The 24,518-nt window shown below is 49.2% G+C and overlaps 1 protein-coding gene across 3 annotated transcripts in view; it reads left to right on the forward strand.

The window, feature by feature from the left end:
- The window catches only part of SUPT6H (SPT6 homolog, histone chaperone and transcription elongation factor), an 893,672-nt gene that overhangs the window by 275,676 nt on the left and 593,478 nt on the right, over positions 1 to 24,518 (forward strand). For all 3 annotated transcript variants that reach the window (XM_069226188.1, XM_069226189.1, XM_069226190.1), the window contains exons 13-15: positions 18,154 to 18,255; positions 18,701 to 18,830; positions 19,355 to 19,505. In XM_069226188.1, the coding sequence (XP_069082289.1) occupies positions 18,154 to 18,255; positions 18,701 to 18,830; positions 19,355 to 19,505 (383 nt within the window). The remainder of the gene's footprint in view (positions 1 to 18,153; positions 18,256 to 18,700; positions 18,831 to 19,354; positions 19,506 to 24,518) is intronic.

Consider the following 24,518-nt stretch of genomic DNA (forward strand, 5'->3'; position numbering starts at 1 on the left):
CACCGAAAGAGCTCTGCATACATAAGACGTCAAACAAGCTCTTATGTATTACACTGACAGGACAAAAAGTTTTAGAAAATCAAAACAACTTTTTATAGGTTTTTCAGTACCTCACAGAGGTAATCCGATCTCAAAGAATGGGTTACTAGATGGATGGTCGAGCGTATTCAAACATGTTAACTCAAAGCTAAAAGACAATTGCCAATAACTCCAAGGGCACACTACCAGGAAAAAAGGTGCTTCTAAGGCCTTTGTGAGAAACATAAGAAACATTCCAGTAGCAGATATCTGCAAAGCTGCTACTTGGTCTACACCTCACACATTTACTAAACACTATTGTGTAGATGTTTTAGCAGGCCAACAGGCAAATGTTGGACAAGCACTCCTCCGGACACTTTTTCAAACTACTCCAACTCCTACAGGCTAGCCACCACTTACTTGGAGGTCTATGCAAAGCATGTGTATCTACAGCGACACATGCCATCGAACAGAAAGTTTTACTAACCCAGTAGACCTCTGTTCATGGCATTTAGTGCCATAGATTCACAAGCACCCTCCCTCCTCCCCAGAAGCCTATAGTCGTTGTATTACAATATATTGTAAATAGATATATACATTGCATGGACATATTTTTTTTACATTTACTATCTATCTGTATCTGTATGTTCGATGGCATGTGTAGCTGCAGATTCACATGCTGTGCACAGTCCGCCATCTGGTGTTGGGCTCGGAGTGTTACAAGTTGTTTTTCTTCGAAGAAGTCTTTTCGAGTCACGAGACCGAGGGACTCCTCCCATTTCGACTCCATTGCGCATGGGCGTCGACTCCATCTTAGATTGTTTTTTTTCCACCATCGGGTTCGGACGTGTTCCTTTTCGCTCCGTGTTTCGGGTCGGAAAGTTAGTTAGAATCTCGGAAAAAAATGTCGGTATTGTTTGCGTTCAGTATCGGGTTAGTTAGAAAAAATCGACACCGAATTCTGAAGAGCTCCGGTGGCCCTTCGGGGTTTTTTCGATCCCCCGTCAGGGCCTGGTCGGCCCGGCCACACGTGACTTCAAGGCTGATGGAACGGACCCCATTCCGCTTCTGGCCAAAATGCCATAACAAGTATCCGTATACGGATCAGCATCTGGTCTATAACTTGTGCTTGTCTTCCGAGCACATGGAAGATACTTGTGAAGCCTGTCGAGCGTTTCGGTCGAGAAAGACATTAAGAGACCGAAGAGCCAGAAGACTGCAAATGACGCCGACAGGACAAGAGCGTTTTGAGGAGGAAGAAGCTTTCTCCATCCACGAGTCAGACTCGGAAGAGCTCGAAGCCGAAGAAACGCCAAAAACCGTAAGTAAGACGTCGAAACATAAGACTCACGAGAAGTCAACAAAAGCCCAGGGGACGCCACCGCCAGCAGGCCATGGCTTAACCCGAAAAATAGGTGACCGATCATCGGCACCGAAAAAGGGCACGCTTGTGGCGAAGTCATCCGACTCAGGTCGAGATACCGCCACACAGCAACCTCGGACCCGAGACAGCGGCTCCGAAAAAATTCGGCACCGAGACAGCGGCACCGCAGAAGTTCGGCACCGAGACACCACGCCGAAAATAAAAAAGGTTTCTTCAGAGCCTAAAAAGACGTCCGAAAAAGTTTTGGTTCCGAAACATCCAGCCTCGGAGCCAAAAACAGGTTCCTACACAGAGGAACAAGGGTTAACCTCCCAAATGCAAAAGCATAAATTCGGAGAGGAACTTGAAGCTGTAGAGCCAGACTATACACAAAGAAGGCTCCACATTCATGAGGACAAGGGAAGATAACCACTCTTCCCCCAATTAAAATAAAAAGAAAACTTGCCTTTCAACAAAAGGACAAGCAGCCACAGGCAAAAGTGGCAAGGAAAACAACTCCACCACCGTCTCCATCACCATCAATACACGCATCACCAGTAACAACTCCACCATTGATGCACTCCCCAGCTCATACTACAATGAGTCAGGATGATCCCGATGCATGGGACCTTTACGACGCGCCAATATCAGACAACAGCCCAGACTCGTACCCTGCAAGGCCGTCGCCACCTGAGGACAGTACATCTTACACACAGGTGGTCGCAAGGGCAGCTGCTTTTCACAACGTCACCTTGCATTCCGAACCAATTGAGGATGACTTTTTGTTTAACACCCTATCCTCCACCCATAGCCAGTACCAAACCTACCTATGCTCCCAGGAATGCTAAAACATTCAAAACAAATCTTTCAAGATCCTGTTAAAGGCAGAGCCATAACTCCAAGGGTGGAGAAAAAATACAAGCCACCGCCAACAGATCCAGTTTATATTACAACACAATTGACACCGGACTCAGTAGTTGTCGGGGCAGCTCGTAAGAGAGCGAACTCTCATACCTCAGGGGACGCACCACCTCCAGACAAGGAGAGTCTCAAATTTGATGCTGCGGGCAAAAGGGTGGCAGCACAAGCAGCAAACCAATGGCGCATTGCCAACTCACAAGCACTTTTGGCAAGATACGATAGAGCGCATTGGGATGAAATGCAGCATTTCATAGAACATTTACCCAAAGAGTTCCAGAAAAGGGCGCAACAGGTGGTGGAAGAAGGACAAAGTATCTCAAATAATCAGATACGGTCTTCAATGGATGCAGCAGATACGGCTGCAAGAACAGTAAACACTGCAATAACAATAAGAAGGCACGCATGTGTAAGGAAATGCCTCCTTGGCATGGTTACCCCCTGACTTTTTGCCTTTGCTGATTCTATGTTTTGAATTGAAAGTGTGCTGAGGTCTGCTAACCAGGCCCCAGCACCAGTGTTCTTTCCCTAACCTGTACTTTTGATTCCACAATTGGCACACCCTGGCATCCAGATAAGTCCCTTGTAACTGGTACCTCTGGTACCAAGGGCCCTGATGCCAGGGAAGGTCTCTAAGGGCTGCAGCATGTATTATGCCACCCTAGAGACCCCTCACTCAGCACAGACACACTGCTTACCAGCTTGTGTGTGCTAGTGAGAACAAAATGAGTAAGTCGACATGGCACTCCCCTCAGGGTGCCATGCCAGCCTCTCACTGCCTATGCAGTATAGGTAAGACACCCCTCTAGCAGGCCTTACAGCCCTAAGGCAGGGTGCACTATACCATAGGTGAGGGTACCAGTGCATGAGCACTGTGCCCCTACAGTGTCTAAGCAAAACCTTAGACATTGTAAGTGCAGGGTAGCCATAAGAGTATATGGTCTGGGAGTCTGTTTTACACGAACTCCACAGCACCATAATGGCTACACTGAAAACTGGGAAGTTTGGTATCCAACTTCTCAGCACAATAAATGCACACTGATGCCAGTGTACATTTTATTGTAAAATACACCACAGAGGGCACCTTAGAGGTGCCCCCTGAAACTTAACCGACTATCTGTGTAGGCTGACTGGTTCCAGCAGCCTGCCACACTAGAGACATGTTGCTGGCCCCATGGGGAGAGTGCCTTTGTCACTCTGAGGCCAGTAACAAAGCCTGCACTGGGTGGAGATGCTAACACCTCCCCCAGGCAGGAGCTCTCCCCTTTGTCACAGCACCGCAGGACACTCCAGCTTAGTGGAGTTGCCCGCCCCCTCCGGCCACGGCCCCCACTTTTGGCGGCAAGGCTGGAGGAAACAAAGAAAGCAACAAGGAGGAGTCACTGGCCAGTCAGGACAGCCCCTAAGGTGTCCTGAGCTGAAGTGACTCTGACTTTTAGAAATCCTCCATCTTGCAGATGGAGGATTCCCCCAATAGGATTAGGGATGTGACCCCCCTCCCCTTGGGAGGAGGCACAAAGAGGGTGTACTCACCCTCAGGGCTAGTAGCCATTGGCTACTAACCCCCCAGACCTAAACACGCCCTTAAATTTAGTATTTAAGGGCTCTCCCTGAACCTAGAATTTAGATTCCTGCAACTACAAGAAGAAGGACTGCTGAGCTGAAAGACCCCTGCAGAGGAAGACCAGAAGACACCAACTGCCTTGGCCCCAGACTTACCGGCCTGTCTCCTGCCTTCCAAAGAACCCTGCTCCAGCGACGCTTTCCAAGGGACCAGCGACCTCTGAATCCTCCGAGGACGGCCCTGCTTCGAAAAAGACAAACTCCCGAGGACAGCGGCACTGCTCCAAAAGAACTGCAACTTTGTTACGAGGAGCAGATTTAAAGACCCCTGCAACTCCCCGCAAGAAGCGTGAGACTTGCAACACTGCACCCGGCAACCCCGACTCGACTGGTGGAGAACAACCAACTCAGGGAGGACCCTCCGGCGACTCTACGACTGTGAGTAACCAAAGTTGTCCCCCCTGAGCCCCCACAGCGACGCCTGCAGAGGGAATCCCCAGGCTCCCCCTGACCACGACTGTCTGAACTCCATTTCCCGACGGCTGGAAAAGACCCTGCACCCGCAGCCCCCAGCCCCCAAAGATCGGAACTTCTGTGCAGGAGTGACCCCCAGGAGGCTCTCTCCCTTGCCCAGGTGGTGGCTACCCCGAGGAGCCCCCCCCCCCTTGCCTGCCTGCGACGCTGAAGAGATCCCTTGATCTCTCATTGACTTCCATTGAAAACCCGACGCGTGTTTGCACACTGCACCCGGCCGCCCCCGCGCTGCTGAGGGTGTACTTTCTGTGCTGACTTGTGTCCCCCCCAGTGCCCTACAAAACCCCCCTTGTCTGCCCTCCGCAGACGCGGGTACTTACTTGCTGGCAGACTGGAACCGGGGCACCCCCTTCTCTCCATTGAAGCCTATGTGTTTTGGGCACCTCTTTGACCTTTGCACCTGACCGGCCCTGAGCTGCTGGTGTGATAACTTTGGGGTTGCTCTGAACCCCCAACGGTGGGCTACCTTGGACCAAAAACTGAAAACTGTAAGTGACTTACTTACCTGTTGAAACTAACAATAACTTACCTCCCCCAGGAACTGTGAAAATTGCACTAAGTGTCCACTTTTAAAACAGCTTATTGTGTTTTATGTAAAACGTATACATGCTAAAGTAATGATTCAAAGTTCCTAGAGTACTTACCTGCAATACCTTTCAAAAGAGCTATTACATGTAAAATTTGAACCTGTGGTTCTTAAAATAAACTAAGAAAAGATATTTTTCTATAACAAAACCTATTGGCTGGATTTGCCTCTGTGTGTGTGTACCTCATTTATTGCCTATGTGTATGTACAACAAATGCTTAACACTACTCCTTGGATAAGCCTACTGCTCGACCACACTACCACAAAATAGAGCATTGGTATTATCTCTTTTTGCCACTATCTTACCTCTAAGGGGAACCCTTGGACTCTGTGCATGCTATTCCTTACTTTGAAATAGCACATACAGAGCCAACTTCCTACAGCTGTGTACTTCGGGGTTCAAGCCGGAAATTCAACAAGCCGTGGTAAATATGCCCTTTAATGAACAGCAGTTGTTTTGGGCCGGAAGTCGACACTGCTATTGAGAAACTCAAGAAAGACACTGATGCAGCCAAAGCCATGGGCGCACTCTACTCCCCGCAGAGCAGAGGCACTTTTCGCAAAACACCTTTTAGGGGAGGGTTTCGAGGTCAACCAACAGAAACCACAACATCACAAACAAGGCCCACTTACCAGAGCCAATTTCAGCGGGAGGTTTTCGGGGGCAATATAAAGGGGGCCAATTCCAGAAGAATAGAGGAAAGTTCCAAAGGCCCAAAACTCCTCAAAATAAACAGTGACTTACAAGTCACACAACCCCATCACAAAACACCTGTGGGGGGGAGACTAAGCCAATTTTACAAACATTGGGAGGAAATAACAACAGACACTTGGGTCTTAGCAATTATCCAGCATGGTTATTGCATAGAATTTCTCAAATTCCCTCCAAACGTCCCACCGAAAACACACAGTATGTCAAAACAACATATAGACCTTCTAGGACTAGAAGTTCAAGCATTGCTACAAAAAGAAGCAATAGAATTAGTACCAAAACTACAGATAAACACAGGAGTTTACTCACTGTACTTTCTAATACCCAAAAAGGATGACAGTCTGAGACCAATACTAGATCTCAGAACACTAAATACCTACATCAAATCAGACCACTTTCACATGGTTACATTACAAGACGTAATCCCACTGCTCCAACAACAAGACTACATGACAACACTAGACCTAAAGGATGCGTATTTCCATATACCAATACATCCTTCACACAGAAAATACCTAAGGTTCGCATTCCAAGGAATACATTACCAATTCAAAGTGTTGCCATTCGGAATAACAACTGCGCCAAGAGTTTTTACAAAATGCCTGGCAGTAGTAGCTGCACATATCAGAAGGCAGCAAATACATGTGTTCCCGTACTTAGACGACTGGTTAATCAAAACCAACACGCTAAGACAGTGTTCACAGCACACAAAATATGTCATACAAATCCTCCACAAACTAGGTTTCTCGATCAACTGCGCAAAGTCACACCTTATGCCGTGTCAAACACAGCAATACTTAGGAGCAACAATCAACACAGCAAAAGGGATTGCCACTCCAAGTCCTCAAAGGGTTCAAACATTTCACAATGTAATACAGGCCATGTATCCAAAACAAAGGATACAAGTCAAAATGGTAATGAAACTGCTAGGCATGATGTCTTCATGCATAGCCATTGTCCCAAACGCAAGGTTGCACATGCAGCCCTTAGAACAGTGCCTAGCATCTCAATGGTCACAAGCACAGGGTCAGCTTCTAGATCTGGTGTTGATAGACCGCCAAACCTACATCTCGCTTCTATGGTGGAACAGTATAAATTTAAACCAAGGGCGGCCTTTCCAAGACCCAGTGCCACAATACGTCATAACGACAGATGCTTCCATGACAGGGTGGGGAGCACCCCTCAATCAACACAGCATCCAAGGACAATGGGACATACATCAAAGACAGTTTCACATAAATCACTTAGAACTGTTAGCGGTATTTCTAGCGCTGAAAGCATTTCAGCCCATAATAACCCACAAATACATTCTGGTCAAAACAGACAACATGACAACAATGTATTACTTAAACAAACAGGGAGGGACGCACTCGACACAGTTGTCTCCTTACACAAAAAATATGGCATTGGGCGATTCACAACCACATTCGCCTAATAGCACAATTTATTCCAGGGATTCAGAACCAGTTAGCAGACAATCTCTCTCAGGATCACTAACAAATCCACAAATGGGAGATTCACCCCCAAATACTAAACACTTACTTTCAAATTTGGGGAACACCTCAAATAGATCTATTTGCAACAAAGGAAAACTCAAAATGCCAAAACTTCGCATCCAGGTACCCACAGGATCAATCCCAAGGCAATGCTCTATGGATGAACTGGTCAGGGATATTTGCGTACGCTTTTCCCCCTCTCCCGCTCCTTCCATATCTAATAAACGGGTTGAGTCAAAACAAACTCAAACTCATACTAATAGCACCAACATGGGCGAGGCAACCTTGGTACACAACACTACTAGACCTTTCAGTAGTACCTCATGTCAAACTACCCAACAGACCAGATCTGTTAACACAACACAAACAACAGATCAGACATCCAAATCCAGCATCTCTGAATCTAGCAATTTGGCTCCTGAAATCCTAGAATTCGGACACTTAGACCTCACACAAGAATGTATGGAGGTCATAAGACAAGCTAGGAAACCTACCACTAGACACTGCTATGCAAATAAGTGGAAAGGATTTGTTTATTACTGCCATAATAATCAAATTCAGCCATTACACGCATCTCCAAAAGATATAGTAGGATATTTACTACATTTACAAAAGTCAAATCTAGCTTTCTCTTCCATAAAGATACATCTTACCGCAATATCAGCTTACCTGCAAATTACTCATTCAACTTCAGTATTTAGAATACCAGTCATAAAAGCGTTTATGGAAGGCCAAAAGAGAATTATACCACCAAGAACACCACCTGTTCCTTCATGGAACCTCAACATTGTCTTAACACGACTCATGGGTCCACCATTTGAACCCATGCATTCTTGTGAAATGCAATACTTAACGTGGGGGGCGTGGCCAAGGACCCGGAGATGGCGCACGCCTGAACTCTTAGCTCCGGAGGGGCCGGCGAATAGAAAGTCAAAATCGTGCCTTCCCCGGGCCGAATGAGGTCCAGGCTGCGGGGCGAGACCAGAGGAGGGGGCCGAGCGTGTGTGGGCCCCTGCGGCGACCCCGGGGGTGCCGAATCTGCCCGTCGGGGACTTCGGAGTCTGCGGGTCTGAGCACGTGACAGAGGCCGCGGCCTTGCGTGGTGCCGAGAGCCGAAGTGGTGAGTGCACGGACGGCACAGAACAGCGGGAGGCGCCGAGCAGGCTCTCCGGCAGCGGCGGAGGTGCTGGCGGGGGCCAGGGGGCCCAGGTGAGATCGCGCACAGCTGAAGCGCACAGAGACTGTGCCACTGGAAGCGCGCGGCCCCGGAATAACAGAGGGGACAGGAACGGGATCGAGGTCGCGGCCTTGGGCGGGGCCGTAGGTTGAGGCGGCCCGGAGGCCTTGCGTGGACCAGAGGAGAGGGCCGAGCGTGTGTGGGCCCCTGCGGCGACCCTGGGGGCCGAAGTGGTGAGGGCCCAGGTGAGATCGCGCACTGTGGAGGCGCACGGAGACTGAGACACTGGATACGGGTGACCCCAGAAGAACACAGGGGGCAGGCCCGAGATCGGGGCCGCGGCCACGGGCAGGGCTGCAGGTTGAGGCGACCCGGAGGCTGAAGAAAGCGGAGGTTGCCGGCGGAGACTACGAGCTGGGGTGGAGATGCCATTTGGGTTCTGGTGGCCCAGCGGAAGTCGCACTCTGACGGGTGGTGAAGTGGTGCTACTCTGGGCCACGGACGAGGCCCCTAGGAAGGATTGGGGACGAAGCGAGGCCAAGAGCGAGAGAGAGGCAGTGTGGAACGATTTCGAGGTAGCGACGTGACCCGGGGTCAAACTGCGGGGCCGCTTGACTTGAGGTGGGCCTTTGGGCCCTGGTACACACCGAAGAAGCGGAGAGAACGAGGGATAACGGGACCTGGTGGACCCCTGCAGACACCGGTGAGCTAGATGCATGGTGGCTGGTTTGACCGAGCCGGGGGCCGGATCGGGGTGGCCCCGGACGGAGGTGGCCCGTGACCCATGGGGGTTGAATGGGTACCCGGGGCTGAGGAACCCAGAAGATAGGATCAAGCAAGCGAGGAAAAAGGGCCGACTGATGAAGCTGGCGGATGGCGGATCGCGCCCCCGGGGGCGAGGGGCGGATTGCCTAAAAGGTTGAACCGTGGACTCCCCCGGGCGCATTGGAGTACTGGAGATCCATAAAGGAGTAGGACTGAGCACAGAAGTGTCCCTGGTGCAACAAGGGAGACAAGCGGGAGGAAATTTAGTGCCACGATGAAGAGTGACAGTTGAGAGTCCATGACGGGCTAAAGGACCTGGAGCTGAGATGGATAGCGCTTAAACGTAGAGCGCCTGGGGAGAGGCATTCCGAAGCGGAACAACTGAAACAGCTGGGGCAGCTGTCGGGGCGAGGTCCGCTGTTGATCAGATGCCCCCCAGGAGCCGCCACAAGAACAGAACCATGGCCGCTGCAGCTCAGTCCGGGAGCGATGACTCGGACCCACAGGGCCACATGCAGATCAAAGTCCAGGATACTTTAGATAAAATACTCGGGGCGATCGAAGACACTAAAACAACGTTGCAACGGGAGATCAGTCAAGTAGCTGTGGAGGTGAGCCTACTGAGAGCGGACCACCATAAACTGGCAGACAGAGTCAAAGAGACAGAAACTGTACTGGCCGAGATAGCACCAAAGCAGAAAGACCTGAGGGCTGAAGTGACCTCCCTGGCCGACAGAGTGGCGCGACTCGAAAGAAGAGCTGAAGATGCGGAGGGGAGGAACAGAAGGAACAATGTGCGCGTGGTGGGCCTCCCGGATGGGGCTGAGGGGGAGAACATTGTTGAATTTCTGGAGAAATGGTTCAGTACCTCAGTGGCGCCGGGGCGCTTGACCCCATTCTACACGCTGGAACGAGCACATCGGGTGCCGGCGAGGCCCCTTGCCCCGGGGAGACCCCCCCGGGCCGTGATAGCTAAACTCTTACACTACAGAGACAGGGACTCCCTCCTGCAAAGGGCCAGGGAGACGGGCCCATTTAAAGTCGCAAATGGGGAGGTGACACTGTTCCCGGACTTTACCCTGGAGGTGCAAAACAAGCGGTCTTCGTTTCTGGCAGTTAAGAGGGCCCTAAGAGAGGAGGGAATCCAGTATTCGCTACTCTACCCAGCCAGATTGAGAGTGATGCTGGAAGGGAAGACAACATTCCTCCAATCCCCTGAGGAGGCATGGGAATGGCTTGAGTCACGTGGCCCTCAGGCGGGGGGTCCCGTTGGAGAGGGCCCGACCGGTGGCAATGCTCGCCGAGCCCTGAAGGGAAGGAAGACCAGAGACGACTGGCGCCCACACAAACACAGAAAGAGAAAGGCAGGAAGGAAGCACTGGAAGCGGCAGCACGCATGGGTGGGGAGGCATCCCCTCAGGAAGGTTCTGGGAATGAAACGGACGACACGTTGGTGTCCTCTGCGGAAGACCTGGAGCATTCAGCCCGAGCCCCGAAGGTGACCCCACAAACAGCTGACGAACTTGGCTAGCCAGGGCCTGCGGAAGGCGCCGGGGACTGGGCATGTCAAGCGTAATGGCGGCCCCTCCGGACTTGGCCACCCCCCGGAACAGAACCTCGCCCATTCAAAATGGCGAGTACCGCTGATCAAAAGTTGAACAAGTTGCACAGTTGCATAGTTTACTGGGCAGCCTACAGGTTAGGAGGTGCCCTGGGGATGGGGAGTTGGGATACACAGTTACAAGTTAATATGGCAATGTGGGTGGCGGAATTTGATTGCGGCAAAGACATGATGATGTGGGAAAATATCCTTGCGACTGGGGAGAAGCGGGGGTATTGTCACCAGAATGAAATCATGAAATGGCGGACTATAATTTATTGACCTGGAACGTTAGGGGGATGGGCACTCCAGCTAAAAGGCACAAAATACTCTCTTACTTAAAGAGAAGGGGAGTACAGTTGGCATTACTACAGGAAACACACCTGGCGTCTGGAGAGGGAGAGAAGCTAAGGCGCAGGTGGAGGGGGCAGGTGTTTGCAACAGAATACTCAGTTTATGCAAGGGGCGCTTTAGTATGGATCAGAGCGGGGGTCCTCTTCATATTGACCTCTTCCAATATAGACCGGGAGGGAAGATTCGTGATATTGGAAGGGAAGCTACAAGGTATCCCAATAGTCTTAAGCTGCATATACGCCCCCAACCAAGACCAGGTCCCCTTTATGACGAGCCTATCGAGACACCTCACACGCCAAAGCGCTGGGGAGCTATTAGTAGGGGGGGACTTCAATGCAGTACTAGACACAAATCTGGACAGGTCCACCCCGCCTCTGCATGGGGCAGCGACAATCAAAACAGCCAGAAGGCTGAGTGAGTGGCTGGACATGTGGGGGTTGTCGGACGTCTGGCGAATGCACCACCCAACGTCTAGTGAATATTCATACTACTCGGGTCTCCACCGAGTGCATACCAGAATTGACAGAGTAGTCTGCACAGCAGGCCTGATAAGTAATATGACACGCTCAGAATACTTAGCCCGCACTTTGTCTGATATAATCCCTTGTTAATAACGATGAGGATGTCGGAGGATAGACCCCTTATACCATCATGGAGGCTTTCTCCCTCGGCACTTGAGGACCAGGCGTACAGAGAGGCCCTACGCGGCCACTTGGCAGAATATATTGAGACGAATAAGGGGTCTACTCCTTCTAGGGCCTTAGAATGGGAGGCGCTTAAGGTAGTGACAAGGGGCTTCTGCCTGGGGCAGTCGGTGGGGGTGAGGCGTACACTTGAAAAAGAATTGAATGACCTGGAGAAGGATATGCACGAGAGGGAGTTGGGACAAGGGAAGACAGCGCAGGAGAATGAAGAATATAACCGAGCTTGTAGGGAACACTCCCGCATTGAAGAGCAACTCCGGTACCACGACAGGCAAAAATATCTAGCATCCCTACATGCGGAAAAGGGTAGATCGGGGAGACTACTGGCGTGGCTGGTCCGCCCGGGAGAGCAGGGTGAGCCCATCACATGTGTAATAGACGGGGAGGGGTCTCGCAGACTCAGACCGGGCTCCATAAACGATGCGTTCAGAGAGTATTACTCGCAGTTGTACGGGAAACCCAGCGAATTGCAGATGGAATCTTTCAATAGATACCTACAGCAAATCCCACTACCAACACTGAGCGCAGATGAGAGAGACAGCCTGGGGGGACCAGTAACGCTAGAGGAAGTAAATGAAGCTATAGAACAGTTAGCACCCGGAAAGACCCCAGGGACAGACGGTCTCCCCATGGATTTCTATAAAAAATACAAATTGCTGCTGGCCCCCCAATTGACAGGGTTGTACGCGGAGGCGCTGCAATATGGAGAACTACCACAGACAATGCGGGAGGCTTTAGTGGTACCGCTCCCCAAGACAAAAGACAGGGAAGCTCCGGTGACGGACTTTAGGCCTTTATCTATGTTAAACAGCGACTTCAAAATACTTAGTAAGATAATGGCTGCCCGGTTGCTCCCTCTCATGACAAAGTTAGTGCACGCTGACCAGAATGGTTTTGTCCCCGGCCGTAGTACCTCCCTGAACCTGAGAAGGGTGTTTACGATCTTGCACATGCCCAGGGATCAGAGACCGCCAGAGGGAGCCTTACTCGCGGTGGATTTCGAGAAGGCCTTCGATTCCATCAGATGGGATTATTTAAGGACTGTGATGCTTAAAATGGGGCTGGGGGAGAACTGGGTAAAATGGGTGGACTTGCTGTACTCATCCCCGTTAGCAAGAGTTAAAACCGGAAGGATGATCTCCAGTGCATACCCAGTATACAGGGGAACTAGGCAGGGCTGCCCCTTGTCCCCGCTACTGTTTGCCCTGGCAATCGAACCCCTGGCATCGCAGCTGCGATGTGAAGGCGTGGGCAAGGGAATTATCTGGGGTCCGTCCGAACATATAGTCTCCCTGTATGCAGATGATATACTTATTTACATGAGGGACGCGTCAAGAGGACTCACGTGGGCATTGGGGATACTGGAAGACTTCGGGGGCCTATCGGGACTCCGACTTAATCGGAGGAAAACATATGTATTCCCCGTGATGTCAGACAGTGCACGCCCAGATGCGTGCCCAGCTGACGTAAATTGGGCCCCGCGGACATTTAAATACTTGGGCATACAGATATTTCACGAATTAAACGATCTTAGGGACGGTAACCTCGGCAGGACGCTTAGATCATTGCGCTCCTCGGTGGGGTTTTGGAGATCATTAAAACTAACAATCATGGCCAGGGTGGCGCTCTCAAAAATGGTCATGCTACCACGCCTCCTCTACTATTTTGCTAACTTACCACTACAGATCCCCGCGGCATGGTTCCGAGAGTTGAACGCCTTGCTCAGAGAACTAATATGGGATGAGGGCCGCAGAAGAACTGCGCTCTCGACCATCTGTAGGCCGACGAGGTTGGGAGGCCTGGGCGCCCCAGATTTCGTAGGCTATTACCTGGCATCTCAGTTACAATGGGTGGCCGGCTGGCTAGCGGGTAGGGGGCGGCTGGACCTGGCCACCGCGAACGGTGAAATTGACATAGCTCAGATTGCAGCAAATATGGCGGGCAGGAAGATGGCCCCCATTAGAGGCAACATAATGTACAATGTGGCGATGAGATGCTGGAAACAATGTGAGAGGAGGACTGGAGTGGGGCCACCATACTCTCCCGCTCTGCCGCTGTCGGCCGTCGCTCTGGACGTGAGGGCGGAGGGGCCAGGGGGACTGGGTTTGGGGCCTTGGACGAGAGCAGGGATAGAGACAGTGGGGGAGCTATTCAGGGAGGGGGTGCTGAGGAGCTTTGCTGATGTAGTAGAGGGGGGGGTCCCAATAGGACAGTTTTTACTCTTTGGAAGGCTGGTGCATACCCTGAAGGAGCATTGGACTACGGTCAATGCAGAACCCGCTCCCCACGGAGTGTTGCACCTCCTGCTGACAGAGGGAGAGGAAACTCACCTAATAGCAAAAATATACAGGGCCCAGATAGAGGTAGCAGTGGATCCCCTGCGACCCCTAAGAGAAAAATGGGTGAAGACAATTGGGCGGGACCTGACCGAGTCAGAGTGGACTAGAGCACTTGCTTACCCTGGGGTGATCTCACGCAACACTCGGCTGAGATACATACAATACAACTATCTACACAGAACATACCTTACTCCTCAACGACTGCACCGCATATACGGGGGGGAGCCCAGGACTTGCCCCAGATGTGGAGACGGGGAACCCGACTTTGATCATATGATGTGGGGATGCACGATGCTCCAGAGGGGATGGACGGCGATGACGACTAATCTCATGGAGCTGTTCGGTACGGAACTCCGGCCAACCCCCGACATTTGTCTATTGGGCCTCAGAGCTAGTGCCAAATGGAGCAGGGTAGAGAGTCGCTTCCTTGACCTGTCCCTGGCCCTTTACAAAAGGCTGATTACGAAGGGTTGGTTATCGAATGCACCCCCTTCATTGACAGAATGGAGAGGCGATGTCACAAGATGGTCCAGAGCTGAACTACAGGTCCTTAAGGCCGAGGAGGCCAGGGGAGCCCGCCAGACACCCATCGCCCCGGAGTGGGAAAACCTAGTGATAAGGTGGGACGGCCTAACGAAGGGACCAATAGTACCTGAGGGGATGGGAGGAACCACTTGAGAGGGTCACCTGATGTGCTTGTAAGCGAAAGTTCCAGAAAACAGGATGGGAGGAACATCAGGAGCCCCGCTGGCCCGGGCGCAGAGGGAGCGAGTACAGAGGACAGGACGCAATAACTAAAAGAACGAAGGAGGGAGGGGAATAGTAGATAGACCGCTCCTACATAGTATGAAACTCTATGTCAACCCCCCCTCTCTGAAGTTAAGCAGCCACACCCACATGAGCCATTAAGCCTATATACAGTTTGAAGTGGAGTTAAGTCTGTTATCAGGTCACCAATATTAAAAGTAACGAGGGGCACTGTAAGTACTGTCTCCATAAAGTCGGATTGATTAAGTGATGGGAGCAATATTACACAAGTATTATTAAACTACTGAATTGAGCAAGTAATTGTGAAACACAATGCAAACAAAGCAAAACAGTGGTGCGGACAACTTAAGAGATGTGTATAATAATGACAAAACGTTACTGTAAAATGACCTACAAATGTAAAACAGCAAACAGTTAAATAAAAATATATTTGAAAAAAAAAAAATGCAATACTTAACGTGGAAAGTTGCGTTTTTAATTGCCATCACATCTCTAAGAAGAGTGAGTGAAATTCAAGCTTTTACCATACAAGAACCATTTATTCAAATACACAAAAATAAAATAGTCCTACGAACAAATCCCAAAAATTTTCCAAAGGTAATCTCACCGTTCCACTTGAATCAGACGGTAGAATTACCAGTGTTCTTCCCACAGCCAGATTCTATAGCTGAAAGAGCACTACATACATTAGACATCAAAAGAGCGCTAATTTACTACATTGACAGAACAAAACTAATTCGAAAAACAAAACAACTATTTATTGCTTTTCAAAAACCTCATACAGGAATTCCAATTTCTAAACAAGGCACTGCTAGATGGATAGTTAAATGCATTCAAACCTGCTATATTAAAGCAAAGAGAGCTGCCTATTGCACCAAAGGCACACTCAACCAGAAAGAAAGGTGCTACCATGGCCTTTCTAGGAAATATTCCAATGAACGAAATATATAAGGCAGCAACATTGTCTACGCCTCATACATTTACCATGCACTACTGTGTGGATGTGTTAACTGCACAACAGGCCACAGTAGGTCAAGCTGTACTAAGAACATTATTTCAAACAACTTCAACTCCTACAGGTTGAACCACCGCTTTTAGGGAGATAACTGCTTACTAGTCTATGCACAGCATGTGTATCTGCAGCTACACATGCCATCGAACGGAAAATGTCACTTACCCAGTGTACATCTGTTCGTGGCATTAGTCGCTGCAGATTGACATGCGCCCACCCGCCTCCCCGGCAGCCTGTAGCCGTTTAGAAGTAGATCTTAAACATTTGTACATTTGTAAATATATTACTTTAAGCTTCATTATGTACATACGTATTCACTCCATTGCATGGGCACTATTACTAGCATACACAACTCCTACCTCACCCTCTGCGGGGAAAACAATCTAAGATGGAGTCGATGCCCATGCGCAATGGAGTCGAAATGGGAGGAGTCCCTCCGTCTCGTGACTCGAAAAGACTTATTCGAAGAAAAACAACTTGTAACACTCCGAGCCCAACACCAGATGGCGGACTGTGCACAGCATGTGAATCTGCAGCGACTAATGCCACAAACAGATGTACACTGGGTAAGTGACATTTTCCATACACTCTCTACCTCACCCGCCTGTGGGAAAACAATCTAACAAAGGACTTGATGTCCAGGTGCATTGTCACAGAGAAAAAAAGTCTCTCAATCTTGTGACACGAAAACATTCTTCAAAGAAAAACAACTTGTAGCACTCAAGCCCAACACTAGATGGTGGACGTATGCAAAGCATGTGAGTCTACAGTACTACATGCCACAAACCGATGTCTACTGGGTAAATAATATTTTCCTCCAGGTTTTAAGTCGACAGTGCATTTTTCACAAGCGGCAGTGTTATACATGCTGCAGCCCTTGGAGACCCTCTTTGGTACCCATGCCCTAGGTACCAGGGTTACCATTTGCTAAGGACTTATATGTGAGGACCAAATGGGGGATATTTGCAGGGTTTTAGGGAAAGAGATCTGGCACTGGGGATGTGGATAGTCAAAATTGCCTCATGTACCATGCAAAAGGTGGGGGTGATCATGTTAAAAAAGGGTCACTTTCCTACACCAGTGTCCAGCACAGGTTCTTAAAAATGGCTTCCCTGTTCACTTACAATATCGAAGAATCGACTTAGATGTCACAGGGGCATATCTGCTCATGCAGATATGTCCACACAAGTAGTATAGTGCACCCTGGCCTTAGGGCTGGAAGGCCTGCTGTAGGGGTGACTCCTCTATACTGCATGCAGTGTCTGCGCGCATAGCACACAGGAGGTGTGCCATGTTGTGTTTTCACTTTTCTCTGTACTGTCACGCAGCCTGCAATGGCAGTTTGCATGAACGTGCTGAGGAGTCCCTTAGGGTGGCACAATACATGCTGCAGCCCTTTTTTACTCCAAGCCCCATGTACCTCGGATAACGTTTACTACGGACTAACAGGGGTGTTAAAGATATTGCCAATTGGGGGAACAATTATGCAGTTTGAGAAAGAGGTCTGGAACTGGAGACCTGGATAGCAGGAACCCAGTGCCCTTATGTCAAAATTGCATCAGATACCAGGTAAAACATGGGGGTGACCATGTCAAAAAGGGACACTTTCCTATAGTTCCTGGTAATGGAAATGGCATACCTTGTAAGGTACTCTATTCTGATACCCCTGTAGTCCAATGGTTCATAACCTGTAGTCGGGAACCCCTTTGGGTCCACATCGCCAAATCTGCGGGTCCGCAATGCCTTACAAAATTAAGTAATATTAACAGATTACTAAATTGTATATAAATAAAGAAGCAAAACATTCTGTAGATTTTGAAATTTGAGGCTAATAATAAAATTGGCGTCGTCCTATTGATTTGTGTGGGGCTATCTGTACAAATGCATCAAATATTTGCTTACAATAGTTCATTTGTTTATTCGTTTGATGAATAATTGTATTTTTATGTATTGATTTGTAGTTCATATTGCTTAGACTGGGGGTCCTGGACTTCCAGTAATGACTCTTTTGGGGATTCCTGGATTACAATTCAGATTATGTAAGGGTTCCTGTGGACTTCAACAGAAGTAAAAAGGTTAAGAAAAAGTGCCCTAGTCTGACTGACAACTCCTAGTAATACAAACCTCAATGTCAGTGTTTGACGTTCATACTGACTTGAAGCAAGAGCAGGATGTTTGGTTGGTTGTTCCATTTGCTTTTAGCCTACACTGACCGTTTTATTAATATGTCATTTTATTCCAAAGGCGAAGAAGTGGAAGAACCAGAGGATGAGGAGCAGAAGGGACCAGAACTGAAGCAGGCTTCTCGTCGGGACATGTATTCCATCTGCCAAGCTGCTGGACTTGGTAAGTTCCCAGACTGTTGCCTTGGCATCCGATGTTTTATGCAGTGCTGCAGCTGTTGCATCAGTCCATCTATCCCCTATATTAACCATCAGATGCGGAGGTTGCCTTGATAGTTCAACAGCTATTTCTCTGAATCAGTAATATTCTGCAGTATGAATTCCCTCAGAATGTCTTAAGTTTATTTGTATCCTTTTGTAGTACTCAACATATCTCCTTATCAGCTCCCCAAAATCAGTTCTGTGGCATCATTATTAACAGGTTCGCAAACTATTGCAGTTTTCAGCTTTTTGGTATATACTAATTGTGCCTTTTTCTGCCCTCCAAGGCAGTTTTGTAGTTTGTGATACTACCAGATATGTTTAAACTAATTAGATTATTTCACTATGTAGTGCCAAGGATTCCTACCTTACAATTTGCTTTTTACTTTTGTGTCCTTCTCAAACAGATGGCCTCACTAAAAAGTTTGGTCTAACACCTGAGCAGTTTGGGGAAAATCTTCGGGACAGTTACCAGAGGCATGAGACTGAGCAGTTCCCAGCCGAGCCCCTGGAGTTGGCCAAGGATTATGTGTGCAGGTGGGTGCTTCTGTCTATTGAATAGATTTGTGGAACCAAGTGTATCGTTTTCTTCTTGTGGTCCACAACTCTTTTCTAGCTCAGGTGATCTGGTTGGAGGGTTTTCTGTCTAGGATGGTACCTGCATTGAAAGTGTGCTGTATGCCAGGGCAGTTCTTAACTTCAAGCTGTTGACCTGGTGCTGTTGAATCAAGGAATTTAGAAGGACCCTTGCAGGGATATTTCATGAGGTCTGTGCAAAATAAAAATGGTCATCCATCTGTACTTTATTTCATTAAAAAAAAAATTAAGTTAAGTGGTTTCATGAATTGTCCAAGACCAGTTTGTCAGGGTAGGAATGTGGTTAGCTGCACCCATTAAATTCAGTGTGTATGACAAGGAATCTGTCATGACAAGCTGTTTTATTCTGCATTGCACCACCATTGACAAACTGGAAATAGCTGTAGTGATGCAGTTCTGGGTGCTATATACTTTGCAGTGTATTGCCTAATCTTGGTCATTAACACAGCAATCTTTGTTTGCAGTCAGTTTACAACACCAGAGGTTGTACTTGAGGGTGCCCGGTACATGGTAGCTCTACAGATTGCACGGGAACCTCTGGTGAGACAGGTGCTGCGTCAGACTTTCCAGGAGAGGGCTAAAATCAACATAGCTCCCACCAAAAAGGGCAAGAAGGTGAGATTGAATATCCTTTTGTGGCCTTCACACAATCCATGGTTGCTTTTGCCAGTTTTCCCTATCCAGTCATACATCCCTGACCTTGCAAGTGCTGTTCCTGTATAGAAGCATTGAGATATATAATGATTTCTTTAAAAAAAGAGTGGATGAGGTATTTCTAAAGTTTTCTTTTGTTTTGTCTAGTTCTTTTTACAGCATTTCTGTTCTGTGGGTAAGAAAACGGACTCGTACAGGAAAGATAGACACCTTCCAAAGACAAATACCACAGCAGCCTGCTGAGGTGCCCATGCCCCCATCAGCTCTGCCCTCGCCACCTCTGCCACCACCTCCACCATCAGCATCCCCTATCTAACGCAACCCCCAGCGCCACCGGTGGTTCACCTTTCAAGTAGTTGCTCCAAAGCTGGCCCCTCTTACGGGGAATGAACATTCTTCCGAGTTACTCTGTCAATATTTTGATAAAGGCGGATTACCTAATGATGAAGCTGCGAAGGAGTAGAATGATTACATCATAGTTAAGGAAGGTGACAAGTCACTGTCCAACCAGATTCCCCTTTGGACGACAAAGCCAGTTTCTGTGCATTGATGGAGAGAGCAGACTGAAAAAAAAAATCCACCTTCCAATGACTTTCTGGATAGTCAAACACTTTTTCTGTAGAAACTAGGTCCTAAATATAACCACCTACTGGTGATCGCCACTAGATAATGTGTATATATGTGCAAGTGTGTGTGTGCAAGTGTGTGCAAGTGTGTGCAAGTGTGTGTGTGTGTGTGTGTGTATGTATATATATGTTCGGTGGCATGTGTAGCTGCAGATACACATGCTGTGCACAGTCCGCCGTCTGGTGTTGGGCTCGGAGTGTTACAAGTTGTTTTTCTTCGAAGAAGTGTTTTGGAGTCACGAGACCGAGGGACTCCTCCCACTTCGGTTCCATTGCGCATGGGCTTTGACTCCATCTTAGATTGTTTTTTTTCCACCATCGGGTTCGGACGTGTTCCTTTTCGCTCCGTGTTTCGGGTCGGAAAGTTAGTCAGAATCTCGGAAAAATTTGTCGGTATTGTTTCGTTCGGTATCGGGTTAGTTAGAACAAATCGACACCGAATCTTGAAGAGCTCCGGTAGCCCTTCGGGGTAATTTCGATCCCCCGTCGGGGCCTGGTCGGCCCGACCGCGTGCGACTTCAAGACTGATGGAACGGACCCCGTTCCGATTCTGTCCTAAATGCCATAATAAATATCCTTATACGGATCAACATTTGGTCTGTAACTTGTGCCTGTCCCCCGAGCACAAGGAGGATACGTGCGAAGCCTGTCGCGCGTTTCGGTCGAGGAAAACGCTCAGAGACCGAAGAGCCAGGAGATTGCAGATGGCGTTCACGCCGACAGGACAACAACGGTTCGAGGAGGAAGAAGAAGAAACTTTCTCCATCCACGAGTCGGATTCCGAAGAACTCGACGCCGAAGAAACGTCAACCGTGAGTAAGACGTCGAAACAAAAAGCTCACGAAAAGACTGACAAAGTCCAGGGGACGCCACCGCCAACAGGCCATGGCTTAACTCGAAAAGTAGGTGACTGTCCATCGGCACCGAAAAAGGGCGAGCTGGTATCAGTCATCCGACTCCGGTCGAGATACAGGCACGCAGCAATCTCGGGCCCGAGAGAGTGGCGCAGAAAAGATTCGGCACCGAGACAGCGGCACCGAAGTTGGTCGGCACCGAGAGGGCACGACGCAGAAAAGAAAAAAGATTTTGTCGGAGCCGAAAAAATCAATAGAAACGGTTTCGGTGCCGAAACATCCGGCATCCAAACCGAGAATTAGTTCCTACTCAGAGGAACAAGGACTGTCCTCTCAAATGAAAAAACACAGATTTGAAGAGGAATTACAAACAATAGAGCCAGATCACACGCAAAGGCGGCTCTTTATTCAAAAAGATACAGGGAAGATCAGCACTCTTCCCCCAATCAAGATGAAAAGGAAACTTGCCTTCCAACAAGGAGACAAGCAACCACAAGCAAAGGTGGTAAAGAAAGTAACTCCACCACCTTCTCCACCACCATCAACTCATGCATCACCGGCGCAAACTCCACCATTAACACACTCACCAGCTCATACCACAATGAGCCAGGATGATCCAGATGCATGGTACCTCTACGACGCTCCAGTATCGGACAATAGCCCAGAGTCGTACCCAACTAAACCGTCACCACCTGAGGACAGTACATCATATGCACAGGTGGTCGCTAGGGCAGCCGAATTCCACAATGTATCACTACATTCGGAACCTATTGAGGATGACTTCCTCTTTAACACCCTGTCCTCCACCCATAGCCATTATCAAAGCCTTCCCATGCTCCCAGGAATGCTAAGGCACTCAAAACAAATGTTTCAGGAGCCAGTTAAAGGCAGAGCCATAACTCCAAGGGTGGAGGAAAAATATAAGGCACCACCCACAGACCCTATATTTATTACAACACAACTGACACCGGACTCAGTAGTTGTGGGGGCAGCTCGTAAGAGAGCCAACTCGCATACATCAGGCGACGCACCACCTCCGGACAAGGAGAGCCGCAAATTTGATGCAGAGGGAAAAAGGGTTGCAGCACAAGCAGCAAATCAGTGGCGTATCGCCAACTCGCAAGCACTCTTGGCGAGATACGACAGGGCTCATTGGGATGAAATGCAACATTTCATCGAACACCTACCCAAAGAGTTCCAAAAAAGAGCGCAACAGGTGGTGGAAGAGGGACAAAGTATCTCGAACAATCAGATATGGTCTTCCATGGATGCAGCGGATACAGCTGCAAGGACAATAAACACTGCAGTCACAATAAGGAGGCACGCATGGCTGCGCACATCTGGGTTCAAACCTGAAATACAACAGGCTGTGCTCAATATGCCGTTTAATGAACAGCAATTGTTTGGGCCGGAGGTGGACACTGCCATTGAAAAACTAAAAAAGGACACCGATACAGCCAAAGCCATGGGCGCACTGTACTCCCCGCAGAGCAGAGGCACATTTCGGAAGACACCTTTTAGGGGAGGGTTTCGAGGTCAACCCACAGAAACCAGACAAGACCACCTACCTACCAGGGACAATATCAAAGGGGAGGTTTTCGGGGACAATACAGAAGAGGCCAATTCCCAAGAAATCGGGGAAAATTTCAAGGTCCCAAAACCCCTCAAAATAAACAGTGACTCACAAGTCACACAACCTGTAGGAAGTTGGCTCTGTATGTGCTATTTCAAAGTAAGGAATAGCATGCACAGAGTCCAAGGGTTCCCCTTAGAGGTAAAATAGTGGTAAAAATAGATAATACTAATGCTCTATTTTGTGGTAGTGTGGTCGAGCAGTAGGCTTATCCAAGGAGTAGTGTTAAGCATTTGTTGTACATACACATAGGCAATAAATGAGGTACACACACTCAGAGACAAATCCAGCCAATAGGTTTTTGTATAGAAAAATATCTTTTCTTAGTTTATTTTAAGAACCACAGGTTCAAATTCTACATGTAATATCTCATTCGAAAGGTATTGCAGGTAAGTACTTTAGGAACTTCAAATCATCAAAATTGCATGTATACTTTTCAAGTTATTCACAAATAGCTGTTTTAAAAGTGGACACAGTGCAATTTTCACAGTTCCTAGGGGAGGTAAGTATTTGTTAGGTTAACCAGGTAAGTAAGACACTTACAGGGCTTAGTTCTTGGTCCAAGGTAGCCCACCGTTGGGGGTTCAGAGCAACCCCAAAGTCACCACACCAGCAGCTCAGGGCCGGTCAGGTGCAGAGTTCAAAGTGGTGCCCAAAACACATAGGCTAGAATGGAGAGAAGGGGGTGCCCCGGTTCCGGTCTGCTTGCAGGTAAGTACCCGCGTCTTCGGAGGGCCGACCAGGGGGGTTTTGTAGGGCACCGGGGCGGACACAAGCCCACACAGAAATTTCACCCTCAGCAGCGCGGGGGCGGCCGGGTGCAGTGTAGAAACAAGCGTCGGGTTTGTAATGGAAGTCAATGGGAGATCTAGGGATCTCTTCAGCGCTGCAGGCAGGCAAGGGGGGGGTTCCTCGGGGAAACCTCCACTTGATCAAGGGAGAGGGACTCCTGGGGGTCACTCCTCCAGTGAAAGTCCGGTCCTTCAGGTCCTGGGGGCTGCGGGTGCAGGGTCTCTCCCAGGTGTCGGGACTTAGGATTCAAAGAGTCGCGGTCAGGGGAAGCCTCGGGATGCCCTCCGCAGGCGGCGCTGTGGGGGCTCAGGGGGGACAGGTTTTTGTACTCACAGTCTTAGAGTAGTCCTGGGGTCCCTCCTGAGGTGTTGGATCGCCACCAGCCGAGTCGGGGTCGCCGGGTGCAGTGTTGCAAGTCTCACGCTTCTTGCGGGGAGCTTGCAGGGTTCTTTAAAGCTGCTGGAAACAAAGTTGCAGCTTTTCTTGGAGCAGGTCCGCTGTCCTCGGGAGTTTCTTGTCTTTTCGAAGCAGGGGCAGTCCTCAGAGGATGTCGAGGTCGCTGGTCCCTTTGGAAGGCGTCGCTGGAGCAGGATCTTTGGAAGGCAGGAGACAGGCCGGTGAGTTTCTGGAGCCAAGGCAGTTGTCGTCTTCTGGTCTTCCTCTGCAGGGGTTTTCAGCTAGGCAGTCCTTCTTCTTGTAGTTGCAGGAATCTGATTTTCTAGGGTTCAGGGTAGCCCTTAAATACTAAATTTAAGGGCGTGTTTAGGTCTGGGGGGTTAGTAGCCAATGGCTACTAGCCCTGAGGGTGGGTACACCCTCTTTGTGCCTCCTCCCAAGGGGAGGGGGTCACAATCCTAACCCTATTGGGGGAATCCTCCATCTGCAAGATGGAGGATTTCTAAAAGTTAGTCACCTCAGCTCAGGACACCTTAGGGGCTGTCCTGACTGGCCAGTGACTCCTCCTTGTTTTTCTCATTATTTTCTCCGGCCTTGCCGCCAAAAGTGGGGCCTGGCCGGAGGGGGCGGGCAACTCCACTAGCTGGAGTGTCCTGCTGGGTTGGCACAAAGG

Source organism: Pleurodeles waltl, chromosome 3_1, assembly GCF_031143425.1.
Source record: "Pleurodeles waltl isolate 20211129_DDA chromosome 3_1, aPleWal1.hap1.20221129, whole genome shotgun sequence".
NCBI lineage: Eukaryota > Metazoa > Chordata > Amphibia > Caudata > Salamandridae > Pleurodeles > Pleurodeles waltl.